At 39.5% G+C, this 21865-nt stretch overlaps 1 protein-coding gene across 1 annotated transcript; it reads left to right on the forward strand.

Annotated features, from left to right (window-relative positions):
- The first annotated feature begins 406 nt into the window (after positions 1-406).
- golt1ba (golgi transport 1Ba) lies at positions 407-9175 on the forward strand. Its single transcript, XM_065472025.1, is given in 6 exon segments — positions 407-505; positions 508-556; positions 1115-1206; positions 4760-4938; positions 6152-6233; positions 8533-9175. Coding segments are annotated over 6 exon segments (540 nt in total). The 3' UTR covers positions 8572-9175.
- Positions 9176-21865: the final 12690 nt, after the last annotated feature.

A 21865-nucleotide genomic window follows, 5' to 3' on the forward strand; every position in this document is an offset into this window, starting at 1 on the left:
GCAAATACCTTCTCCTGCTGGACGATTTACATCCTTTATCAACTATAACCGATTTTAATGTATTACACATTTTAAATATATAAAGTCGGCATTTAATAGGTAAACTGGAAAGTCTGGGTGAAATCAAAGCAATCAGGCAGTTACACATTTCTACATTGTTTGCCTGACAGACCAAACGCAGGCGTTAAAACAAGCGCGCACAATGTGGTACATTCAAGATGAGCAAATGTGTTGTTGCGTTCCGCTATTTTGCTACATATTCTGCTATGTGCAGACCAGATGTTGTGTTATAATAGAGCAGGGTAGCTGCGTGGTATATGTGTCCTAGTGAAGGTTATGTTATTAACTATAATCTTAATGAACGAGAGTTGCCAAGATGAATGCGTCATGGACGCTGTTCCGGAAGATGTCAACGAAAGAAGGTGTGTTTCCGGAAGACGTGGCTGTTGCTGCAGTGGCAGCTGTCATCCAAAATTATTCTGAGAAGAGCTTTTTTGTTCTGTTTCTGTCTCATCCAACTACATTATCAAGATGATTTCTCTAACGGACTCCCAAAGTAAGAGCTGTGTTTTTGAGTGTATCCGTAGGTTCCTGCTGTCTGAGTTAACCCTAGTTTGAGCTGCAGTGCTCAAAGTGCTAACTAGCACTGTCAGTACAAGAAAGTTACCTTTCATTTTTCTCTCATGACATTCAGTGGCACAAATAGCCAGCAGCTTCCCCCCCAATAATATCCGCTGTAGCCACTAGAACGACCAGAGTTACGTGCTAGTACATTTTTAAGCGCTCTGACAACTTTAGTATTCAGAGTGAGCAGCGGAGCTCCTTTGGAAGCCCTGTTGTGATTCTTATTGTGGATATTTCTGCCATCCTTGTTTGCATATGTGTTATTGGAGTACTTCAGTGTGCTTTAATTTAAAATAAGTCTGTTAGAATTATGACTATGTGCAGGATTACATTCTGACATGCAGAGCATAGCTTCTGTCAATGTGTCCTTAACGAGATATAAACAAATTGGTTTGCTTTCGACGTAGAAAAACGTGTAACAAAATATTATCTCTTCATGTTATCTTAAGATTTAAGTGTCAGACTCTGATGGTTTGTGTGTGTCCTTCAGAGATTGGAATGGGATTAACAGGCTTCGGCGTGTTTTTCCTCTTCTTCGGGATGATCCTGTTCTTTGACAAAGCACTTCTGGCTATTGGAAATGTGAGTAACCTGTTGTTGTTACAAATGATGTCAGGATGTCTAAAAGTGCAACTTCTGATTACACAGATGCATTACTGTGTGACACGTGACAATTATTATTAATTATAATCTGTTGGTGTGATCCAGCTGTGTTTAGTTTCACATAACCATAGCAACAGCATCATTAATAGCATCAAGTCTTAAAGTGCCTCACTTTCTCAGCAGTGCCACATTTGCATTATTTCAGTTACACAGGAAATAAAACTAACATAAAACATCTCAGCTATGAACTTGCAGGCCACTCTTCTGTGGAACCAGCTCCTAGTTTGGATTCGGGAGACAGACAACCTCTCTATGTAGATTAGGCTGAAAACTTTAGTCTCTGATAAACAGCATAGTTAGGGCTGGATCAGGTGACCATGAATCTTTGAGGCTCCCCATGATGCACTGAGTGCTTCTTCTTCACTCACCTTTTTTTAAGGTCCATTTAATTATTAGTTATTAAAATCTCTGACTGTCTTCCACAGCATGTCTTCCTCCTCTCATCCCCAAACAGTCGCAGCAGATGGCCGCCCCTCCCTGCTGGGGGTTTCTTCCTGTTCCCAGGGAATTTTTCCTTCCCACTGTCACCAAAGTGCTTGCTCATAGGGGGTCATCTGATTGTTGGGGTTTGTCTGTATCATTGTAGGGTCTTTACCTTACGATATAGAGCACCCTGAAGTAACTGTTGTTTTATATGGTACTATATACATAAAATTACATTGAATTGAATCCAAAATCCCTCATAGATATTTAGCTGACTGAAATTATGATTCACGTAATTTTAACACATATTAAACCTTTCAGTGAGCCCAATCGTCCCATGAAAGGGGGTACTGTTATCATGAAAAAGACCATTCCCATTTGGACAATAATGTTTCATGTCACAGGATTGCTTTGATTGGCAATGACCATTACTGCTAAACATAAGAGAAACACCCAATCACCTCACCATAGAGGTCAAAGGTTCAAGCATGATCTCTTGGTTTTTTAGCTGTTGAAAATGTATTCACTTCTGCGTGTCTCACTTTTTGCAACACTGATGGCCTCTATTTGCTTACATCTTTATAGTGCTCTGAATATCCATTGTAACCCTAATATCAATATCTGTCTTCATGGAACTAAAGATGGACTATTATTGGAAGAGCTGCTCTTTGCCTTTGCTACCAAACTAAATCAGTTATGTGCCAGACTGAAATTCATGCTTTCTAATCTATTTAATGACCTATTTTCCATAGATCTGAATGTAAATGGCAGTTAGGCAGTGTATTGATACACTGTCCAGTTGAGCATTCTTTGTGACAGAGGGTCCTGCCACATGGGCTGATGGTTGATTGCTGCAGGTCTCTTAGACCTTTTCTTCCTGCTAACGTGAAACCAATTCAGAATAAACAGGACCTGCTTGGAATTTTTTATACATCATGCCTGGAGTATTGCTTGAAGCCTTTTACTCTAACACTGGATAGATGGACTTGACACATTCGAAATCATGACATTCATAATTTTTGTCATTAGCAATATGGCTGCTTGTAAAAAGGATTGCATTTTGGATTTTCCTGTAATGCTGCACAGTGTTAAAAATGTTCCTTCTAATATTCTTTGTAAGCACAGAAAATATACCCTACCAGTCAAAACTTTTAGAACAACAATATTCCAGTTATTTATTGGAATTCAAGTCGTTCGAGGTACAAAGGTAAGTAATAATAGTAATTGCCAGGTTAAAAAAAGCTAAGGTTACCCAAAACTGAAAAAGTAATGCACATTTCGGAATTGTACATTATAAAGGCATTTTTCAGGAAAAACAAAATGGGTTAACAATTTAAAGCTGTTCTGATCAAGCCTTCAAAGCTGGTGCTACTAATTCCTACAGGTGTTCCAACTTTTCTAGATCACTTACAGCACCCTCTGTCTGCATAAAAGCAGTGTGTAGCTACAAAAATGGTGAGAAAAAGGCAATTAACAACGGAAGAGAGACAGACCATCATAACGCTTAAAAATGTAGGTCAAACTCGGACAGGAAGAGGTCTGGCAGACCCAAAGCCACAACTGAATCAGAGGACAAGTTTCTTAACAGCTTGCATGATAGGCGGCTCACAGGACAACAGCTTCAAGCACAGCTTAATAGTGGTCATAGTAAGCAAGTCTCAGTTTCAACTGTGAAGAAAAGACTTCGAGCTGCAGGTTTGACAGGACGAGTTGCAGCAAGAAAGCCATTGTCTTATTCTGACGTCTTAGCAAAGAGGCCATGAAACACAGCCATTGGACTACTGAAGACTGGAAGAAGGTATTATGGACTGATGAATCAAAGTCTGAAATCTTTGGTTCATCACGCAGGATCTTTTTACGCTCTCGAGTAGGCGAAAGGATGGTTCCACAGTGTGTGACATCAACTGTCAAACATGGAGGAGGAAGTGTGACGGTCGGGGGCTGTTTTGCTGGATCCAGGGTCAGGGATGTTGAGAGTGAGAGCCACCCTGAACCAAAACCACAGCATTCTGCAGTGCCATGCAATACCCTCTGGTATGCGCTGTAAGCTTGAAAACATGGAGTGTCCAGCACAGTCTCCAGACTTAAACCCCATCGAGCTGGTTTGGGATGAACTGGACAGAAGAGTGAAAGCAAAGCAACCTACAAGTGCCACACATTTATGGGAACTTCTGCAACAGATGTGGGGAAAACTTTCTGAAGAATATTTAATATTTGATTGTAGAAAGAATGACACGTGTGTTCAGCAGGTATATCTGCTAAAGATGGCTAATTTGATGAGTTCGAAGTTTAGACTAAATTTTGGTCTGTAAATTGATTCCATTATTTATTTTTTAACTCCACTTGCTTATTTGTACTATGCTTTCATTTCAGAGTGCAATGAAACATCAAACTGCATAATCTTTGAATTAAAAACTGAAAAAATTTGGGTGTTCTAAAACTTTTGAGTAGTGTATATGAGAGTAATTATAATAGAGTAGTGTGGAGCAGTGGTTAGCACTGTCACATCATAGCAAGAAGATGCTTGGTTTGAATCCACCAAGGCCTTTCTGTGTTTGTGTGGATTCTCTCGGGGTAGTCCAGCTTCCTCCCACAGTCCAAAGACATGCAGTTACTGGGGTTCCCATAGGTGTGAATGTGAGTGTGAATAGTTGTGTGCCTCTATGTTAGCCCTGCGACAGACTGGCAAGGTTAGGGTGTACCCTGCCTATTGCCTTATAATAGTTGGACTAGGCTGCACCCCCCACCCCCTTTCACTCTGACAAGGATATGTGGATGGATTGATTTGAATAAGCAGGTTGATTAGTGACTAGTCAGCTGCATTTGGTTTGTGGCAACTCTACTGGCTACACAATTATCATTTAAAACCAATAAAATTAAACTCCAGTGTTTTTTCTTTCATTCATACTTGTACAAATAATTGCTTTCTTTCAGTCTGTTTGGATGGTATTTATATGATGCCGATGACAACACTGGATACTTGATTGCGTGTGCTTGCAGTTTTGAACCCTTCTCTAATATTTTTCCACTCTCTTTTTTGTCTCTGCAGATTCTCTTTGTTGCTGGACTCTCCTTTGTCATCGGCCTTGAGAGGACCTTCCGCTTCTTTTTCCAGAAGCACAAGATGAAGGCCACCAGTTTCTTCCTGGGAGGAGTGTTTGTGGTGTTGATTGGCTGGCCCATTATTGGAGTTTTGCTCGAGATCTATGGTTTTTTTCTCTTGTTCAGGTAAGATGAATACAAAAGGCACACAACAGATTCAGTAGACTGACAGTTATCTTGTTTAAAGAGCCCACAAAACACTGAAACCTGAGATACAGAAAACTTATTCTTTACATGAAAGAAGCAGGATGACTTGAGAGATCTGATTGAAACTTGGGCTCAGTCCTGAAAAGCCCTACATTCAATATAATATAGCACTTTGGAAAGCACTGTTTTCATCAAAGTTGCAGTGCGTTTAAAGACTTAAAGTGGACATGAAACACTACATGGACCACTATGCTTTAAAAAACTGCCATGGATTTCGCATTGTCTGTGAAGCTGGATTTAAGAAATAACTGCTTAAAGTTTTTAAAACAAGTTTAGCACCATCCTGAGTCTGCACAGAACATGACGTCACCAGGTTGGGTTGATTTATTGTGGTCTATAGACTTACTGTCACGATCAGTGGCTTCAGATTGTGTGTTATGGTTTTTTATGAGGTCCTAAATGCAGAACACAGGAGGCAAACTAGATTTCTACAAAAGGCGAGCGATTTATTATGGTTGAGAACAAAGCATGAACAAAACAAGTAAACCAAAACAATCAAGGATCTGATCATTTAAAAAAAATACACTGTAAAAGCTAAATTCCTAACAAACTGAAAACCTGGAACACTGGGAATACCTGGAGACACTTTGGAAATATCGAGAGAACGAGGACACGCGAGGGAGCATTAACAGACGCATGCTTAAAGACGAAGACCAAGCCCAGTTCTGAGGAGCCTTGAAAGCTAGCAACAACTTGGTGTTAATAATCAACCTGTGGGATGATTCTTTTCATCTTCATTATAAAAACATTTATGCATAAAAGATGGTCATCTAGTCTGGTTCATACGGAAGAGGATTAGGGCCACTGGAAAAAAAAGTGAGCACGTCTTTTTTTTTTTTCTTCTTCTTCTTTTCCAGAATTCTGAGAAAAAAATAATTCTGATGAAAAAGTCAGAATTCTGACTTTTTTCTCAGAATTCTGACTTTTTTCTCAGAATTCTGACTTTTTTCTCAGAATTCTGGAAAAGAAGAAGAAAAAAAAAAAAGACGTGCTCACTTTTTTTTCCAGTGGCCCTAATCCTCTTCCGTAGGTTCAAATAATGTAATAATCAAAAAACACTGTGTATTTTTTTTCATGAATTGTCTTTGGCTTCTCCCCTCTGTCTTACTCTCCTCTCTTTAATCATATCCAGGGGCTTCTTTCCAGTGGTTGTAGGCTTTATCAGGAGAATACCAGTCCTTGGCTCCATCCTAAACCTGCCCTTTATCAGTGCAGTGAGTATTACCCAGCTCTACACCTGCTGTGCAGCTTTTGTTTAAACACAGCATGGTTTGTTCATTAATCATCATATTCAAACACCTCAAGCACAACAGATTAACCAGACTGCCCAAATAAATGCCATGGTTATTTAATTGAAAATCAATTTAATAGACACACGATCTCAGTATACACAGCTAGGATGGAAGCAGTTTGGAAAATTAAATGTAGTTTTGTGTGTTTAGCTTGTCTCACACATTGCTTTGTGGCTAATAAACATACTCCTACCATGCTGTTGTGTTGGAAGCTTTGTTTTGAGGTGAGCATCTGTCTTTATTTATTTTTTTCTTAAGCCTTCGTAAGGCTCTGAGGACAATCAGCAGTCGTGGTCAGTCACTGCCGATTTTCCTTTGCATGTTAACTTATCTAACACGCTGTGAGTCTCATCTTTTTGGAGCAGGTAATCGTCTTTTGTTTTTTAACCTTTAAGGCACACACCACAGGCATGTCATCTGAAGACTGATATATCTTAAGATGACATGCTGTACATCCAGTCAGCCAAGCCATCCATCCATCGTCTTTTACTTCTCCCGTTCAGGGTTGCAGTAGCCTCTTTTAGTCATAGGGCAAGAGTCGGGATGCACCCTGGACAGGTCACCAGCCTATTGCAGGGATAGCACTGAGAGACACTGACAGTCACACTTGTAGCCAATTGAGAATCACCAGTGAAGTTTACCTGCTTGTCTTTGGACTGTGATAGGAAGCTTGAGTACCAAGAGAGAACCCACAAATGCATGGGGTTAACCTGCAAATGCCACGCAGAATGGCCCCAGTGGATTTTAACAGTAAGGCTGCACCATGCAAAACGCAGCAAAATATTAATTGTACAAACTGCAGACAAAAGGATTAAAAAAGTTGGTCTGCAATGAGCCACTTTGAATATTTTAACAAGCTAAACAGCCAGCTTCTATGTAAGATTAGCTGTCACAATTTCCCACTAGCATGTTGGCTAACCTGACAAAATCTTGTAGTTATGGGCATATGTGCATACATTTTCTTCTTTTTTAACAGTATCATGTATAAAAGAAGTGGCTATAGCCTTCAGATCTAAAAAAGGAAGTCAGTTCCTTAAATGACATTAACCTGCTTTCTTTCCATTGGTATTTTATAGTCCACCTACAGCAGGTGCTATAGGGGTTCGGTGCAATAAGGACTGGGCAGCGGTCAAAGGCAGAGGTCCCGTTGGTCTCATACTCAGTTGGCTCTAGGGAAGGGGTCTCGAACTCCAATCCTTGAGGGCTGGTGTCCTAAAACTTTTCCATGTGTCCCTGTTGCAACACGTCTGTATACAATTAGTAGGTCACTAGCAAGACTCTATAGAACAGGGGTGGGCAGTTCCAGACCTCGAGGGCCAGTGTCCTTATTTTTAGATGTGTCCTTGATCCAACACAGCTGATTCAAATGGCTAAATTATCTCCTCAACATAAGTTCTCCAGAGGCCTGGTAATGAACTAATCATTACCAGACATGTTGAGGAGGTAATTTAGCCATTTAAATCAGCTGTGTTGGATCAAGGACACATCTAAAACCTGCAGGCCTGGAGTTCGACACCTGTGGGTTAGGGGTCGCCACTTCAGCATGCAGTCAAGTTCTATACTCTTGCTAATGACCTACTAATTTTATTCAGGTGTGTTGCAACAGGGACACATGGAAAAGTTTCAGGACACCGGCCCTCAAGGACTGGAGTTTGAGACCCCTACTCTAGGGACATGGAGTGTCACCTCTTTGGTGGGGAAGGAGTCTAAGTGCTTTTGGTTAGAGATACAGGTTAGATCAGGCTCACATCAGCACATATAGCTCAGGTTCTGAAAAGTGTTTCCTGGAGAGGGGCTAGACTGTTCCACTTTGGAGTTTCCCCTAGGGGGAGGTGGGTTTGGTATATACTAGGCTGCCTGTTTTACCCTGGTGGACGAAAGGGTTTCCCTGCACCATCAGGTTGTGTGCGATTATGTACTGAAAGAATAGCTCAGAGTATTCAGACTTGTTAGACTCATCTTTTTTGTTTGTTTAAACAGAAAGTAGTGCACACAACCTCGTTGCAAACAGGTTATAAAAATAACCTGAAATTTTAAGACTGTGCCTTGTCAGCTGTGGTGTGTCCCTTTAGGTCATGCATGCTTCACTTTAAAGTGTTTCAGGATAATAGCAAACACTGCAGTTCAGCCGCTCCTACATTTATCTGTGCCAAACATTCTCCACATGAGTCCTGAATGTCAACAAGCTGTCACTTAACACGGTTTCTTTCTTTTCTTTCAGTATGCGGACAAAGTGGGCGAGAGCAACACTATGGTATAACAGTGACTTTTTGTAACCAGAGAAAATTGTTTGATTATAGGTTTTATAACGCATCACAATCTCCCATGGTGCTGAGTAAAAGCGCCTAAATATACAGATCAGATTCAGATTTCCACATTCAAGCAGACAAGGACTGTTTTTGTCTGTAACTTCAGTGGTCAGCACTACCAATCGCAGATTCATCGTTGTATCGCAACATCAGTTTCTTACTGTCAACACTAAAGTCTCTACAATAAATGTTTCAAATGACATCGATCCCTTTGCCATTGACTGCATCTTGCATTTAAAAGGAGGATAGAAGACTCCCTCAAGGCCCAACTTTGTCTACATGATGTTCTTAATCTGTGGAACTATCAGATAAAACTACCCAGTACAAGGACAAGAAGTGGAAGTGCATCCTGCCATGTTTGCCACGTTTGTGCCTGTGCTTTAACTTAATTTGCACAAAAGCTTTTAAATCCAGGATTTTGTTTACAGTTACACCCCTGTTTCAGCTGTTGGAATACCAAGTATGGCTGTTGTAATATTTACTTTGTCCATTTCTTTGTGATTGTGTTCAGTGTTGGCTAGAAGTGTTTCTGTATAAATTATTTTTTAAATATGATCGCTTGACTTTATCTCAGTCTGTCTACTCTTTCGTTGGGATAGGCACAGTTCTCGAGTATTTTAATAGACATTAAGTGTTCAAAGACAATGTTCATGCAACACAAAAGTTAAGGACACATTGGATCTTGATGAATTAATATTCAAATTGTAAATCCTTACTGACGCACAAAATAGTTTTATACCGAAATCATATACTCGTTGAGAGCTAGAATTTAAAGATACAACAAAAGTTTAAATTATTTTCTGCCTTTTTTTGAGCATTACATTTATGTTTTACTTGTGTGTTTGTAATTAGTAGGAAATGTTGTTGGGTGACTGCTATTAGACATTTAAACAGAAGATAACATGCTATATATATAGATAACTATAGGCATCAGACCTGTGATATTAGATGTTGCTAAATAAATAATAGAAAGCTACAAAGCAAAACATGATTATTATCAATAAAAACTTCTATGTGGAACTTAAAAAATACTATTACAAAATAAAAAAGGAAAGAACTTTTCCTGGCTGGGCCAGATAAAGCTAAGGCACCACAAGTGTGGCACAACTATGCATTTTTTTTTTTTTTTTGACAGTGTTTTGGAGTGTCTTCAAAGAGTACTCAAATAGTTTGCAGTAAATATTGAATAGTATTTTTGCCATCCGTATTACTTTTTATAACCTTTTCTGGTTTGCTTCCACCAAAGTTGACAGCATGTGGAATAGGCTCAAGCCCCCCAAAACACTGAGTTGGATAAGCGAGTAGGTTTGTAAAATTCTTTCGCCTGTGAGGCTTTTTCAGTGTTTTGAATCCACTGCTCACATTGTTTTCAGTGTTGACATCACAATGATCAAAAAAAGCAACACTTGAATCTATTCTAAGGTTTTTGGGCCTAATTCACTAATATGTGTGAACAAATATTCTTAGCTGAAATAGGTGTGCACAAAAAGTTATTCTCATGTTTATGAGATGTGCACATAAGAATCATTCAACAGCCCATGCCCGCAGTCAGTATACTGATTTATCTAAGGTAACACTTTAGATAACTAACTAACAGCTCTAAAGCTTAACCTAGACTAAAATGTAGCATTCAATGTCTTTGTCACCATTATACACCATAGACGGGGGTAAGTAATTCATTTTATAAAGGTATAAGAACACACAAGACATAAGAGGGCCACACCAATAAGCTAAACTCAAGCCTGCTCAATATTTATTTTATTTCATTATAAATTTCTAATTGTTTAATTTAGATTTCACGGGTAAAAATGCCAACATTTAATCATTATTTGATCAATATTTCCAAAACAATTGTGAACAAAATGAGTGAGAAAAATCTAGGCTATTTGGGGCTTGAAAATCTGTATTAAAGTCAGATTGAATGTCTTCGGTATCTCAGTGTATGAATTTGTTAAACTTTATCTCTGAAAAATTTTTGTTTACATAAAAAAGTTGATCGAAAGAGAGCCAGCATCTTCTGAGCAAGGTTCCCTACATGTGGAAAGTTCTTGCCTCTGAGAGGAAAATAGAAATCCAGCACTCAGACTAAATGGAAGATTGTTCTGCTACTAATAAATCAAAATATCTTGATTCAGCATTCTCGCCTGATGATGGTAACTATTTTAGTTACAACACCTCAACTCCTGGAAAGGGCACCTGCTAATATGCTTCTTTTTTCTCAGGGTATATTTGTGTGGTCCATCACGCACTCTGATAAATTCCCCATCAGATATATATTTTTTTGCAGTTTTGTAGGAACCTGCAATTTTTATTTCACCCAACATTTGTCTGGCCTCACATATACCAAAGGAAACACACTGGACCTGGTTTTTACTTTTATTATTTACATTTAATAAAGACCGTATTTGTTCTGAGGACATCTTTATTTGTGATCATCATGATATTGTTTTAACAGTCTTTTCATGTGCATGAAAAGACTGTTAACTGTGTGGTTAGCGCTGGCGTCTTACATTCCTTTGCGGCTGTGAAATTCCCTGCTTTTGAACGGTCTTATTCCTTCACAATGACCAACAATGGTTTTACGATCTTCTTTCCATTTCAGATAACATACAGTCAGGTCCATAAATATTGGGACATCGACACAATTCTAACATTTTTGGCTCTATACACCACCACAATGGATTCCAAATGAAACGAACAAGACATGCTTTAACTGCAGACTGTCAGCTTTTATTTGAGGGTATTTACATCCAAATCAGGTGAACAGTATAGGAATTATGACAGTTTGTATATGTGCCTCCCACTTCTTAAGGGACCAAAAGTAATGGGACAATTGGCTTCTCAGCTGTTCCATGGCCAGGTGTGTGTTATTCCCTCATTACCCCAATTACAATGAACAAATAAAAGGTCCAGAGTTCATTTCAAGTGTGCTGTTTGCTTTTTGAACCTGTTGCTGTCAACTGCCAGGATGAGATCCAAAGAGCTGTCACTACCAGTGAAGCAAGCCATCATTAGGCTGAAAAAACAAAACAAACCCATCAGAGAGATTGCAAAAACATCAGGCGTGGCCAAAACAACTGTTTAGAACATTCCCAAAAAGAAGGAACGCACTGGTGAGCTCAGCAACACCAAAAGACTAGGAAGACCACGGGACACAACTGTGGTGGATGACCAAAGAATCCTTTCCCTGGTGAAGAAAACACCCTTCACAACAGTTGGCCAGATCAAGAACACTCTCTAGGAGGCAGGTGTATGTGCGTCAGAGTCAACAATCAAGAGAAGACTCCACCAGTGTGAATACAGAGGGTTCACCACAAGATGTAAACCTTTGGTGAGCCCCAAAAACAGGCAGGCCAGATTAGAGTTTGCCAAACGACATCTGAAAAAGCCGTCGCAGTTCTGGAACAACATCCTATGGACAGATGAGACCAACATCAACTTGTACCAGAGTGATGGGAAGAGAAGAGTATGGAGAAGGAAAGGAACTGCTCATGATCCTAAGCATACCACCTCATTAGTGAAGCATTGTGGTGGAAGTGTCATGGCGTGGGCATGTATGGCTGCCAGTGGAACTGGTTCTCTTGTATTTATTGATGATGTGACTGCTGACAAAAGCAGCACAATGAATTCTGAAGTGTTTCGTGCAATATTATCTGCTCATATTCAGACAAATGCTTCAAAACTCATTGGACGGCGCTTCACAGTGCAGGTGGACAACGACCCAAAGCATACTGCAAAAGCAACCAAAGAGTTTTTGAAGGGAAAGAAGTGGACTGTTTTGCAATGGCCAAGTCAATCACCTGACCTGAATCCGATTGAGCATGTATTTCACTTGCTGAAGACAAAACTGAAGGGAAAATGCCCCAAGAACAAGCAGGAACTGAAGACTGTTGCAGTAGAGGCCTGGCAGAGCATCACCAGGGATGAAACCCGGCGTCTGGTGATGTCTATGTGTTCCAGACTTCAGGCTGTGATTGTCTGTAAAGGATTTGCAACCAAGTATTAAAAAATGAATGTTTGATTTATGGTTCTTATTCTGTCCCATTACTTTTGGTCCCTCAAGAAGTGGGAGGCACATTTGGAAACTGTTGTAATTCCTACACCGTTCACCTGATTTGGATGTAAATACCCTCAAATAAAAGCTGACACTCTGCAGTTAAAGCATGTCTTGTTCGTTTCATTTGGAATCCATTGTGGTGGTGTATAGAGCCAAAAATGTTAGAATTGTGTCGATGTCCCAATATTTATGGACCTGACTGTATATCGTGTTACAGTGAGGTCAGCTCCTGTTTCAAAATCTTTACTTTAGACAAATGACAGGATTTGCAGTTTAGAGTGTTCTTGTCAAAAAGTTGAGTATTTGTGGAGTTCAACTCATTTATACATTCACCTGCTTCAATTAAAGGATGCTGCATTATAGAAAGATTTTGACCTGTTTAATTGTATAGTTAGCACTTCATTGGCTAAGTGCCTACTCATTTTAAGAATCCCGCCACTTAAAAAGCAAACAGAAAAACAAGCTTAACAAGTTTCTCTCGTTTACAGGCCAATCTAAAAAAAAATTTATTGCAAAGATGTTAGAGAAGGGTGTGGCTAAAAGCTTACAGCTGTTTTGGACAAATACAGCTTTCTGGATCATTTTCAGTCCGTCTTTAATCAAGTTCATTTAACTGAAACAGGTCTTCCTCCTTTGATCTAGTGATGAAGAAGAATGTTCAGTTTTGTTTGACCTGACCTCTGCCCTTCGAACTGCTGACTACTACATGCGTGGTGCTTGTATCTGGGTCTGCTTTGGATTGGTTCTCCTTATATCTGTCTGAACAGTCCTTTCCTGTGCTGTTTCCCAGTACAGGGCCTCTTCCACATCTCTTGCCTATAATGTGCCATAACGTTCCACCTGGGGGCTTTTATTGTATTTGTTAAATCTTCTCCCTTTTCAGCACATTTTGAGCACCTTTAAGAACTTTTTTATTTATCACTGATATTATGAAGCCTCCAGATGTTTCTAAGCTGGAGATGATAAATCGGTAAATGTTTCTCCAGTCTAGAAAAAAAGTGCTATATAAAAACCAATCCATTTAACTTCGACACCGATGCAGCCCGAGCAGATCCCTGTGATCAGAGTGAGAACTAAAGCTTTTACCACAGTGACTCTGGAACTCTTTCCCACTGAGCCTGTGACCTGTGGACTCATCTGTGCGGTCTTTTACAAAGCAGCTAAAAAACAAAAAAAAAACTTTTGGGGGAAACCTTTTGTCCCTTTTGTTTTTTTTTTTACTGCTTTTGTTCTGAAGCTCTTTGTGATATTTATCTTGGAAAGAATTATAGAAATAAAAATGTTCTTAACTAAATGAAAAAGCTGGTCTTGTTTGTTCCATCTCTGCATGTGTAAAGTTTGGTTAAAAAGTCCTTGTTGTAATGCAGGTTTGCTAAACAAGGTTTAGATGTCTATTCCCGCTCTGCGTCAGTCAAGTTCTTGTATTTCTTGATTCAAATTGCAGTAAATAAATACTTAAAAGACTGGGGTTAGGTTAAATAATGACTTTAAATTGCCCATAGGTTTGAATGTGAATTTGACTGGTGGTCTGTCTCTCTGTGTTAGCCCTGCAACAGACTGGCGACCTGTCTAGGGTGCACCCTGCCTCTCGCCCTAAGACAGCTGGGATAGACTAAAGATTTTATATGTATCTCCTAAACACAAACACCAAATGATGCACACTGCTCATAAGTAGATGAAGATGAACACATGCACGCAAACTACAAATAGGCAAATTAATTAAATGACTTATTTTATTTTTAAAATGTCTACTAATAGTAATATTAAAATATGAGCAGTTTAGAAAAGAAAGAATTCAAAATGATGAGTACTAATGTCAAGATAAAAGCAACACTCCTGTATATCACAAGGTAAATGCAATGTCAAATGAACACCAGTAAAACCAAAAACAACAAGGACAAACAAGGAACAAAAGAAAATAATAGCCCTTTATTGTACATGTACAACGAAATTCTGGGTGTCCACACCATCTGTGCTGAAACAAAATAGAAATAGTAGACAGCAGGAAGAAATATAAAACAGGAGAAATAAATACAATCAAGTGGGATATAAAGTATACAAAACAAGAGAATATATCCAAAAATGAGAGAAAGGCCCACATTACAAAACAAGATGCAAAATGCTTGGAAGTGGTGCAAAGAGAAGACTGAATAGAGTGGCCTGTGTGTGATTGGCGTGATGGGGGCTACTCAAACCATGCTCAGATTGGTGAGGTGGGTGGGGAGGGGGGTAGTGTTGCTGACGTCTGAATGGACCAGAGGAAGAAGCTGTTTGTGAGTCTGACTGACTTGAGGAGCCGACCACAACACTGCTGTGTCATCTGCAAACTTCACTATGAGGTTATTGCTGAAATTGGCTTTGCAGTCATGTGTGAGCAGAGTTTAGAGAAATGAGCTGAGGACACAGCCCTGAGGGGAGCCAGTGTTGTAGATAAAGGATGGATAAACATGTGATGATGTTGATCCTAACAGATTGAGGTGTGTTAGTATTGAGTTTTTGCAGTATCATCCTTAACTCTGCTGATATCCCACAGAAAGACGAGTCATCCAGGGCCCATTTTCTGGGAAAATCATCACCTGCACCAACTCTCTGTCGCTTTGGAGTTTGCCCATTCTCTGACCCAGGCTAAGGAGACGCTCCAAGCCCTGGAGCTGGCCCTGTTCATCACCTCCACATTCCCAATTCCTCCACCTCGCAGTAGTAGCAGCAGGAAATCCTTTCCACATCACAGTAGCAGTGGACAAGCCTTCCCACGTTGCAGCAGCAGTGGGCGAGCCTTTCCACATTGCAGTGACCCAACTCCTTGAGTCCCTCCTCGTTCACATCACCACCACAGCTAAATCTCACCTCCTGCAGTTCTCGGCCCAACCATTCTTATCCTGCTACCTTCCAGACAGGAATGCGGATGCCGCCCTGTCGCCATCATAATCAGTAGCCCCAGCAGCCCCGGCTCATTTTCCAAGAGGAAGCGGTGTCAGCGCCACCAGCACTCCTCACCATGGTCAGAATTCAGGACTTCCCCAGAAACTGAAACTCTGCTCAGGGCCTACCCAGAGACTGAGCTTTTGGGCTCAGCCAACTCTGGAACCCCGGAGACTATTAAACTAACCCAGCCTCCTGCGTCAGCTGACCTACCAGCCAGGGACTCCACACCACTGTCTGAGCCAGAGGGACCTCCATCACCTGAGCATGATCTCAAGCTGGAAGGTTCCTGTTTGCCCGAGTCTGAGAAACATCCTGAGCAGGCTGTGTGCCCTTCGCAGCCCCAGCTAACTCCATCGCCACCAGAGATCTCCGTACGGTCTGGTCCTACTTCTGCCCCACCAGAGGTCTTTGCACCATCTAGTCCTGGTTCTGCTCTGCCAGAGGTCTCTGCGCTGTTTAGCCCAGCCTCGTCTCTGCCAAAGGTCGGCACTAAAATCCCTGGGTATCGAATTGTTGTCCAGACAACAACTTGGACCTCAACACCACCAAGACAAAATAGCTGCTAGTTGACTTCAGAAGGAGGAAGTCTGTGTTGTAGCCCAACAGGGAGTGCATGGAAAGGATGTCCAGTTTCAAGTTGTTAGACACAGACCTCCAGTGGAGCTCAAACACCTCGTCGGTTGTAAAGATGGAGCTGCTCATCGTCTTCTACCTTCGCTCCACCGAAAAGTGTGCTGACATACTGCACGGTATGGTTCTCCAGCTGCACCATGGCACACAAAAAAGGCACTTTAGAGGGTCATTAATATGGCCCAAAAAAATCATTGGACATCCTCTTCCTTCCCTGAAGGACCTGTTCAGCACTTGCTGTCTCAAGAGGGCACGCAGCATCCTATGGGATGCAATAATAATAATGTGCAATAGACATTCATTTATTAAGTCATTCCTTTTCTTGCACCGTAAAAAAAATCTGCAATGACAATAAAGAGTTATCTTATCTTATAGATAAATAAAGTGTGTTTGTGTGTGTGTGAGAGAGAGATTGGGTCAATGGGAATCGCACTTGAAGTCTTAGAAGTACTTAACTGAGTGGAATGGTGCTATGCAAGTACCAGTCCATTTGTTTGCCATTTATAGTCATGTTCAGGAGAGCCACGAGATAGCAACTGCAGAATTCGTGGCTGAACACAGGCTGCACTGACATTACAGAGAATAGACCTCTCTGCATTGAATCATATCTGTTATTAATCTCTGTCTCTCTTCCACAGCATGTTTTTATCCTGTTTTCCTTCTCCCACCCCAACCGGTCGCAGCAGATGGCCACCCCTCCCTGAGCCTGGTTCTGCCGGAGGTTTCTTCCTGTTAAAAGGGAGTTTTTCCTTCCCACTGTTGCCAAAGTGCTTGCTCATAGGGGGTCATATGATTGTTGGGCTTTTCTCTGTATCTACTGTACAATATAAAGCGCCTTGAGGCGACTTTTGTTGTGATTTGGCGCTATATAAATAAAATTGAATTGAATCCAGATAGTTTGCCTTGAGTAAATGGTAAATGAACTGATTCTTATATAGTCCTTTCTACTCTCCCAGAGCACTCAAAGCATTTTATACAACATGCCACATTCATCCACAGGCACTTTTTTCTATGCTTTTAAGTGCTTTCTAACTAACATTCACACACATTCATACGTGGATGGATGCACCAGAGAGCAACTTGGGGTTAGTATCTTTCCCAAGGATATTTGGCATGCCGACTGTGGGAGCCATGGATTTAACCACCATTCTTCTGATCAGCAGATGACCTGCTGAGCTACAGCCACCCCATGAGTGTAACCATATTAAAAAATGCACACAAATGCATGGTGGCATCTTTGAGTAACCAGCTACAATGTGGGAAATAGGGCAGTTAGTGATATTCTTCTATTACTGACAGTGAACACCACTCACTCACTCCTGTAGGCTGTGGATTGTTCCTTTCATTAGTGGATATGTTGCCTTTTGATTCATTAAATTAACTCACATCTCTCCGTATACTGCTCCAGTAAGCAAGGTGCAAACATATTAAAAATGACCACAGAGGAGAATATTGCTGTTGTTATGAACATCCAGGGTTCTCCACATTTCATATTAATGGCCTGCAGCTCCGACTAATTTTGAAAAACCACCCTGGGGAGCAGGAAGTGTTTAGAGAAGCTTGATTCAATTCACAGGTATTTTACAATAGACTTCAGCTGTCTGTGAAAGGAACTGGATTGATTAGTGGCACAATTCATTCACTCTCCTAACCGCCCCCTTTCCATCAAACTTGCATGACCTATTGCTGGCAGCATCTTGACAGAGCACAGCAGGTTCACAGAGAATATAAGTAGAGGCAGAGGAAACACCACCAGCAGCTACCCTGAACCTTCTACGCTCTCATTGTCTCTGCAGGCGCCAGGCTTACAGGACCTGTGATACCATGAAGGTAGGTAGAAGGCATGAAACGTTTGCAGTATTTTGGTGGAAGAATTTTTTTTTCCTTTTTTTCCCCTTTCTTTTTTTTTTTTTTTTTTTTTTTTAAACAAGTTTCATTGGAATTTATTTTATTTATTTTTTTTAAATATCTGGACTTTTTGCATCCTCAAAAAAGTGAAATGCATTCTTTCTTGAAAATATAATTTAGGAAAATGTTATCTTAACTAAACATTTTAATATCTCACTTTCAAAAAGATGAATCAATCAGCAATATCAAAGTAATTTTGGAGATGTCTTCACTAAAAGTTCACTTTCTTCTTTGTATTCACAGATATATTGTATATACACATTATTTTTCACTGAGGCTTCACAGTTACTGAGTTAATTATTAAAAGATTTCTTCAAGTGAATGTAAAGGCACATATCTGAGTGAGTCAGTCTGTGAGGAAGATGAAGGATGCTGATGACATTATGATTTGATCATTTCTTTTTTGCCGACAGGGTTTGAAGACTGTCACAATAGCGTATGTACTCACCCTTTTATTACTGGCAACATTTATCTCCCAGTCATGGAGCACGCCAAAGGTACGGCTGGTTTGATTTTTTTTCCCCCTGTGAAACTGCTTTGTCACAAGATTACCAAAACAATTATTCATATTCTGACAGTATTCCAAAGTCGGAAAAATATCTCCAGCTTTGAGCTTCAAATACTATTTCTTCTATAAAGGGCTCATTCCAACGAAGAAACTGGACCCCGCAGGCTATGCTGTACCTCAAGGGCACCCGTATGTATCCAGCTACTGACATAATAGGAACAGGCTGACGATAAACATTTACTGTCACCATTTATCTATTTATTTATTTAGTTGTGTAAATAAACCATAAAGTTCTTTTTAAAAACATTTTTTCAGAGGGAAGAAGGTTCATCTCAGAGGACCGAAAAGAAGGAGATGTCTACGACACTCTTCACCTAGGTACAATAAAGTATCCTGTAAAATGTAATAACAAATGAATACTTTTTTTTTTGACAGGCTATTTTGCTTTCAAATTAGAATTAAAGTTATGGTTATCACCAATGATGACTAAAGGTTCTTTACCTTTAATCATCATTGGTGATAACCATAACTTTAATTCTAATTTGAAAGCAAAATAGCCTCTTGACAAAAAAATGAAAATGGTTTTTGATATGTGTGTGTGGGGGGGGGGACATTTTGATTGCACAGGGTTTATGCTAAACACTGATGGTGACTTAGACCTCACAGGGTTAACTTTCATTATTTAAAAAGAAAAAAGAAAAAAAACAACTTTGCATGTTTATACACAGTAAGTGGTTTTCACAGCGGACCTTGACCTGCAATCACCTTTAGGACTGTGTGTTGTGTTTTCTTGATTGTCAGAGACTCGTAGTCAGAACACAGAGAAGCTGACTGTGGACCAGGCTGCTACTGTTCTGCTTAATTTCCTACAGCAGGCTAGAGAGGGAGGTGAGAGCAGAATCTGGACCTATGGGCTATATATAAGTTTTCCAAATGTATGTTTTTCATGCTTTCAGTATCACAAGATGCCATGATGGCCACTTCAGCTGTTTTTGAGAGAAGGTAGATATTTCTAGAGCTGATATCTCCAAAACTGGGTAACTCATATACTATACATTGTCATAATGCAACTCCGACCGAATATATAAAAAAAGTGATTAACTGCCCTTTAATATCTCTGTGCGAAAACAGATGAGTTAGGTGTTAGAGTTCCAGTTGTGTTGTCTCATGGCAGTTTTATGAAGGGTTTTTTGTGACACAACTTTGCTTTTATGCCTTAAGAAAGGATGAAAATAAATTTTAATTTGTTCCAGTTCAAATCAACTTCAGATTGTAGTGAAAAGGCAATAATAGCAGAGAGGGGGGAAAAAAAAAAAAAAAAAAAAAAAAAAAAAAAAAGGATTTCAAATCTTGTAACATTTAGTTCAAAATGTGTGTGTTTTGTTGTTCTTTTTGCTCAATTTCAATTCCATACTTTCATTTACCGTTCCTCTCTTCTAGCTGATGAAAACGCAGATGAGGTGTATATCCAGGAGCTACCAGTGTGGAAGAGGGAATATTTCTAATATTTGTATCATTGCCAGACAACAACAACCTCTGATTTGTTCTGTGTGGGGAAAAGGAAGCTGTAAATATAAATTCTCTAAATATGAAATGTGATGTTTTAATAAAAAGAGTTTAATTGAAACTGTGTTTGGGGCAAATTTTCTACTTTTATGGTCAGTGTTATTTTTACAGGTATATAATCAATCACTGTAAAACAAAAACAAAAACAAAAAAATCAAGAAGCTCGAGATTTCAAAAAAAATTAGTCAAGAATTTAAGCAAAACTGAAATTAGGTTACTTGGAAATTCAAGAAAGGATAAGTGTAAACGTGATGATAAATAATAAAATAGAGTATATCAGAATTCTTGCAATATTAGACCACAAGATTACCTTGGAAAACTCAAAACACTTACAACCATTTCAGTCCAGAGTGAAGCAAAGCGTCTTTTGAATCATCAATCACGTCACGTAGTTTGTTCCCTTATATTGCCATATTTAAACTACTGTGTAGAGGTGTGTGTTAACACATAAAAGTGCACTGTAAAAATTAGAGAGTAGAATAAATAGTAAAATCAGAGTAGTCGTCAGATTTCACCCATCACATTCTTCTTTAAATGTGAAGCGTTAGTTGCATCATCCTATTGATTCCAATAGGATGTCACTTGTGCAACAAGTCCAATCATAAAAATCACAAATTGACAAATCACAAAGTCAGTGGATACTGAGACACATAGTTTACAGATGTAACCAACTTTTTGCAGAGTCAAATGCTGCAGACCTTCCAACTTCAACTTTTCAGCCTTCAGATTAGCTCAAGAACAGTGCATAGAGAGCTTTAGTGTTCCCTTTGTTCAGTGTAAAGTCCACGTCTCTGTGTTATACTTCCCTGTTTTACTTTGACAGTCCCTTGTATCATGTCATCGTTTTTGGTTTTGCTTTCGCTTATGTGAAGGCTGAAAAGTTGAAGTTGGAAGGTCTGCAGCATTTGACTCTGCAAAAAGTTGGTTACATCTGTAAACTATGCGTCTCAGTATCCACTGACTCTTTGTGATTGGACTTGTTGCACAAGTGACATCCTATTGGAATCAATAGGATGATGCAACTACCACTTCACATTTAAAGAAGAAGGTGATGGGCAAAATCTGACAGTGCAATGCAAACTGTTAAGACGATCCATTTACTGTTTACAGTAAATCTATTCAGGGAGATTTGGGATTAACAGCCAATTGGTAGAGAAAAACCAACAAGAATTTGCAGGATTTGATTGATGTAGTTTTAAAAAGCATAACAACATATTAAGTAATCCAAAGTATTCAGAATACGTTACTCACATTGTAACGTATTTCGTGACGTTACTCAAACTAATTTGGGGCATGTATTCTGTAATGGAATACATTTTAAAAGTAACCTTCTCAACAGTTTAGACGAGATCAAGAATATTGGTAAAGAACTGGAAGGTTCCAGATATTTTATGAAAAAAAAAAGTCTACTAAAATTAAAATGAAGGCTACAGTATCAAATTCATTGCTTATTCTAAATTGCTACTAAAGAGCAACCCTCTACTATCGCTTCATGCAAACAAACAAACAAATGGAAAGCCTGTGACAGACACTTTGTTCTACTCAAGTTTATTTTAAATAACTGTAATGTTCAGTTAGCATTTTCAGACTCAGCTTGACTAAAGTTATTTTGGCAAGCTAACATTTGAAGACAGATGATGAACTTAGATTC

Source organism: Pelmatolapia mariae, linkage group LG15 (genome assembly GCF_036321145.2).
Source record: "Pelmatolapia mariae isolate MD_Pm_ZW linkage group LG15, Pm_UMD_F_2, whole genome shotgun sequence".
Taxonomy (NCBI): Eukaryota; Metazoa; Chordata; class Actinopteri; order Cichliformes; family Cichlidae; genus Pelmatolapia; species Pelmatolapia mariae.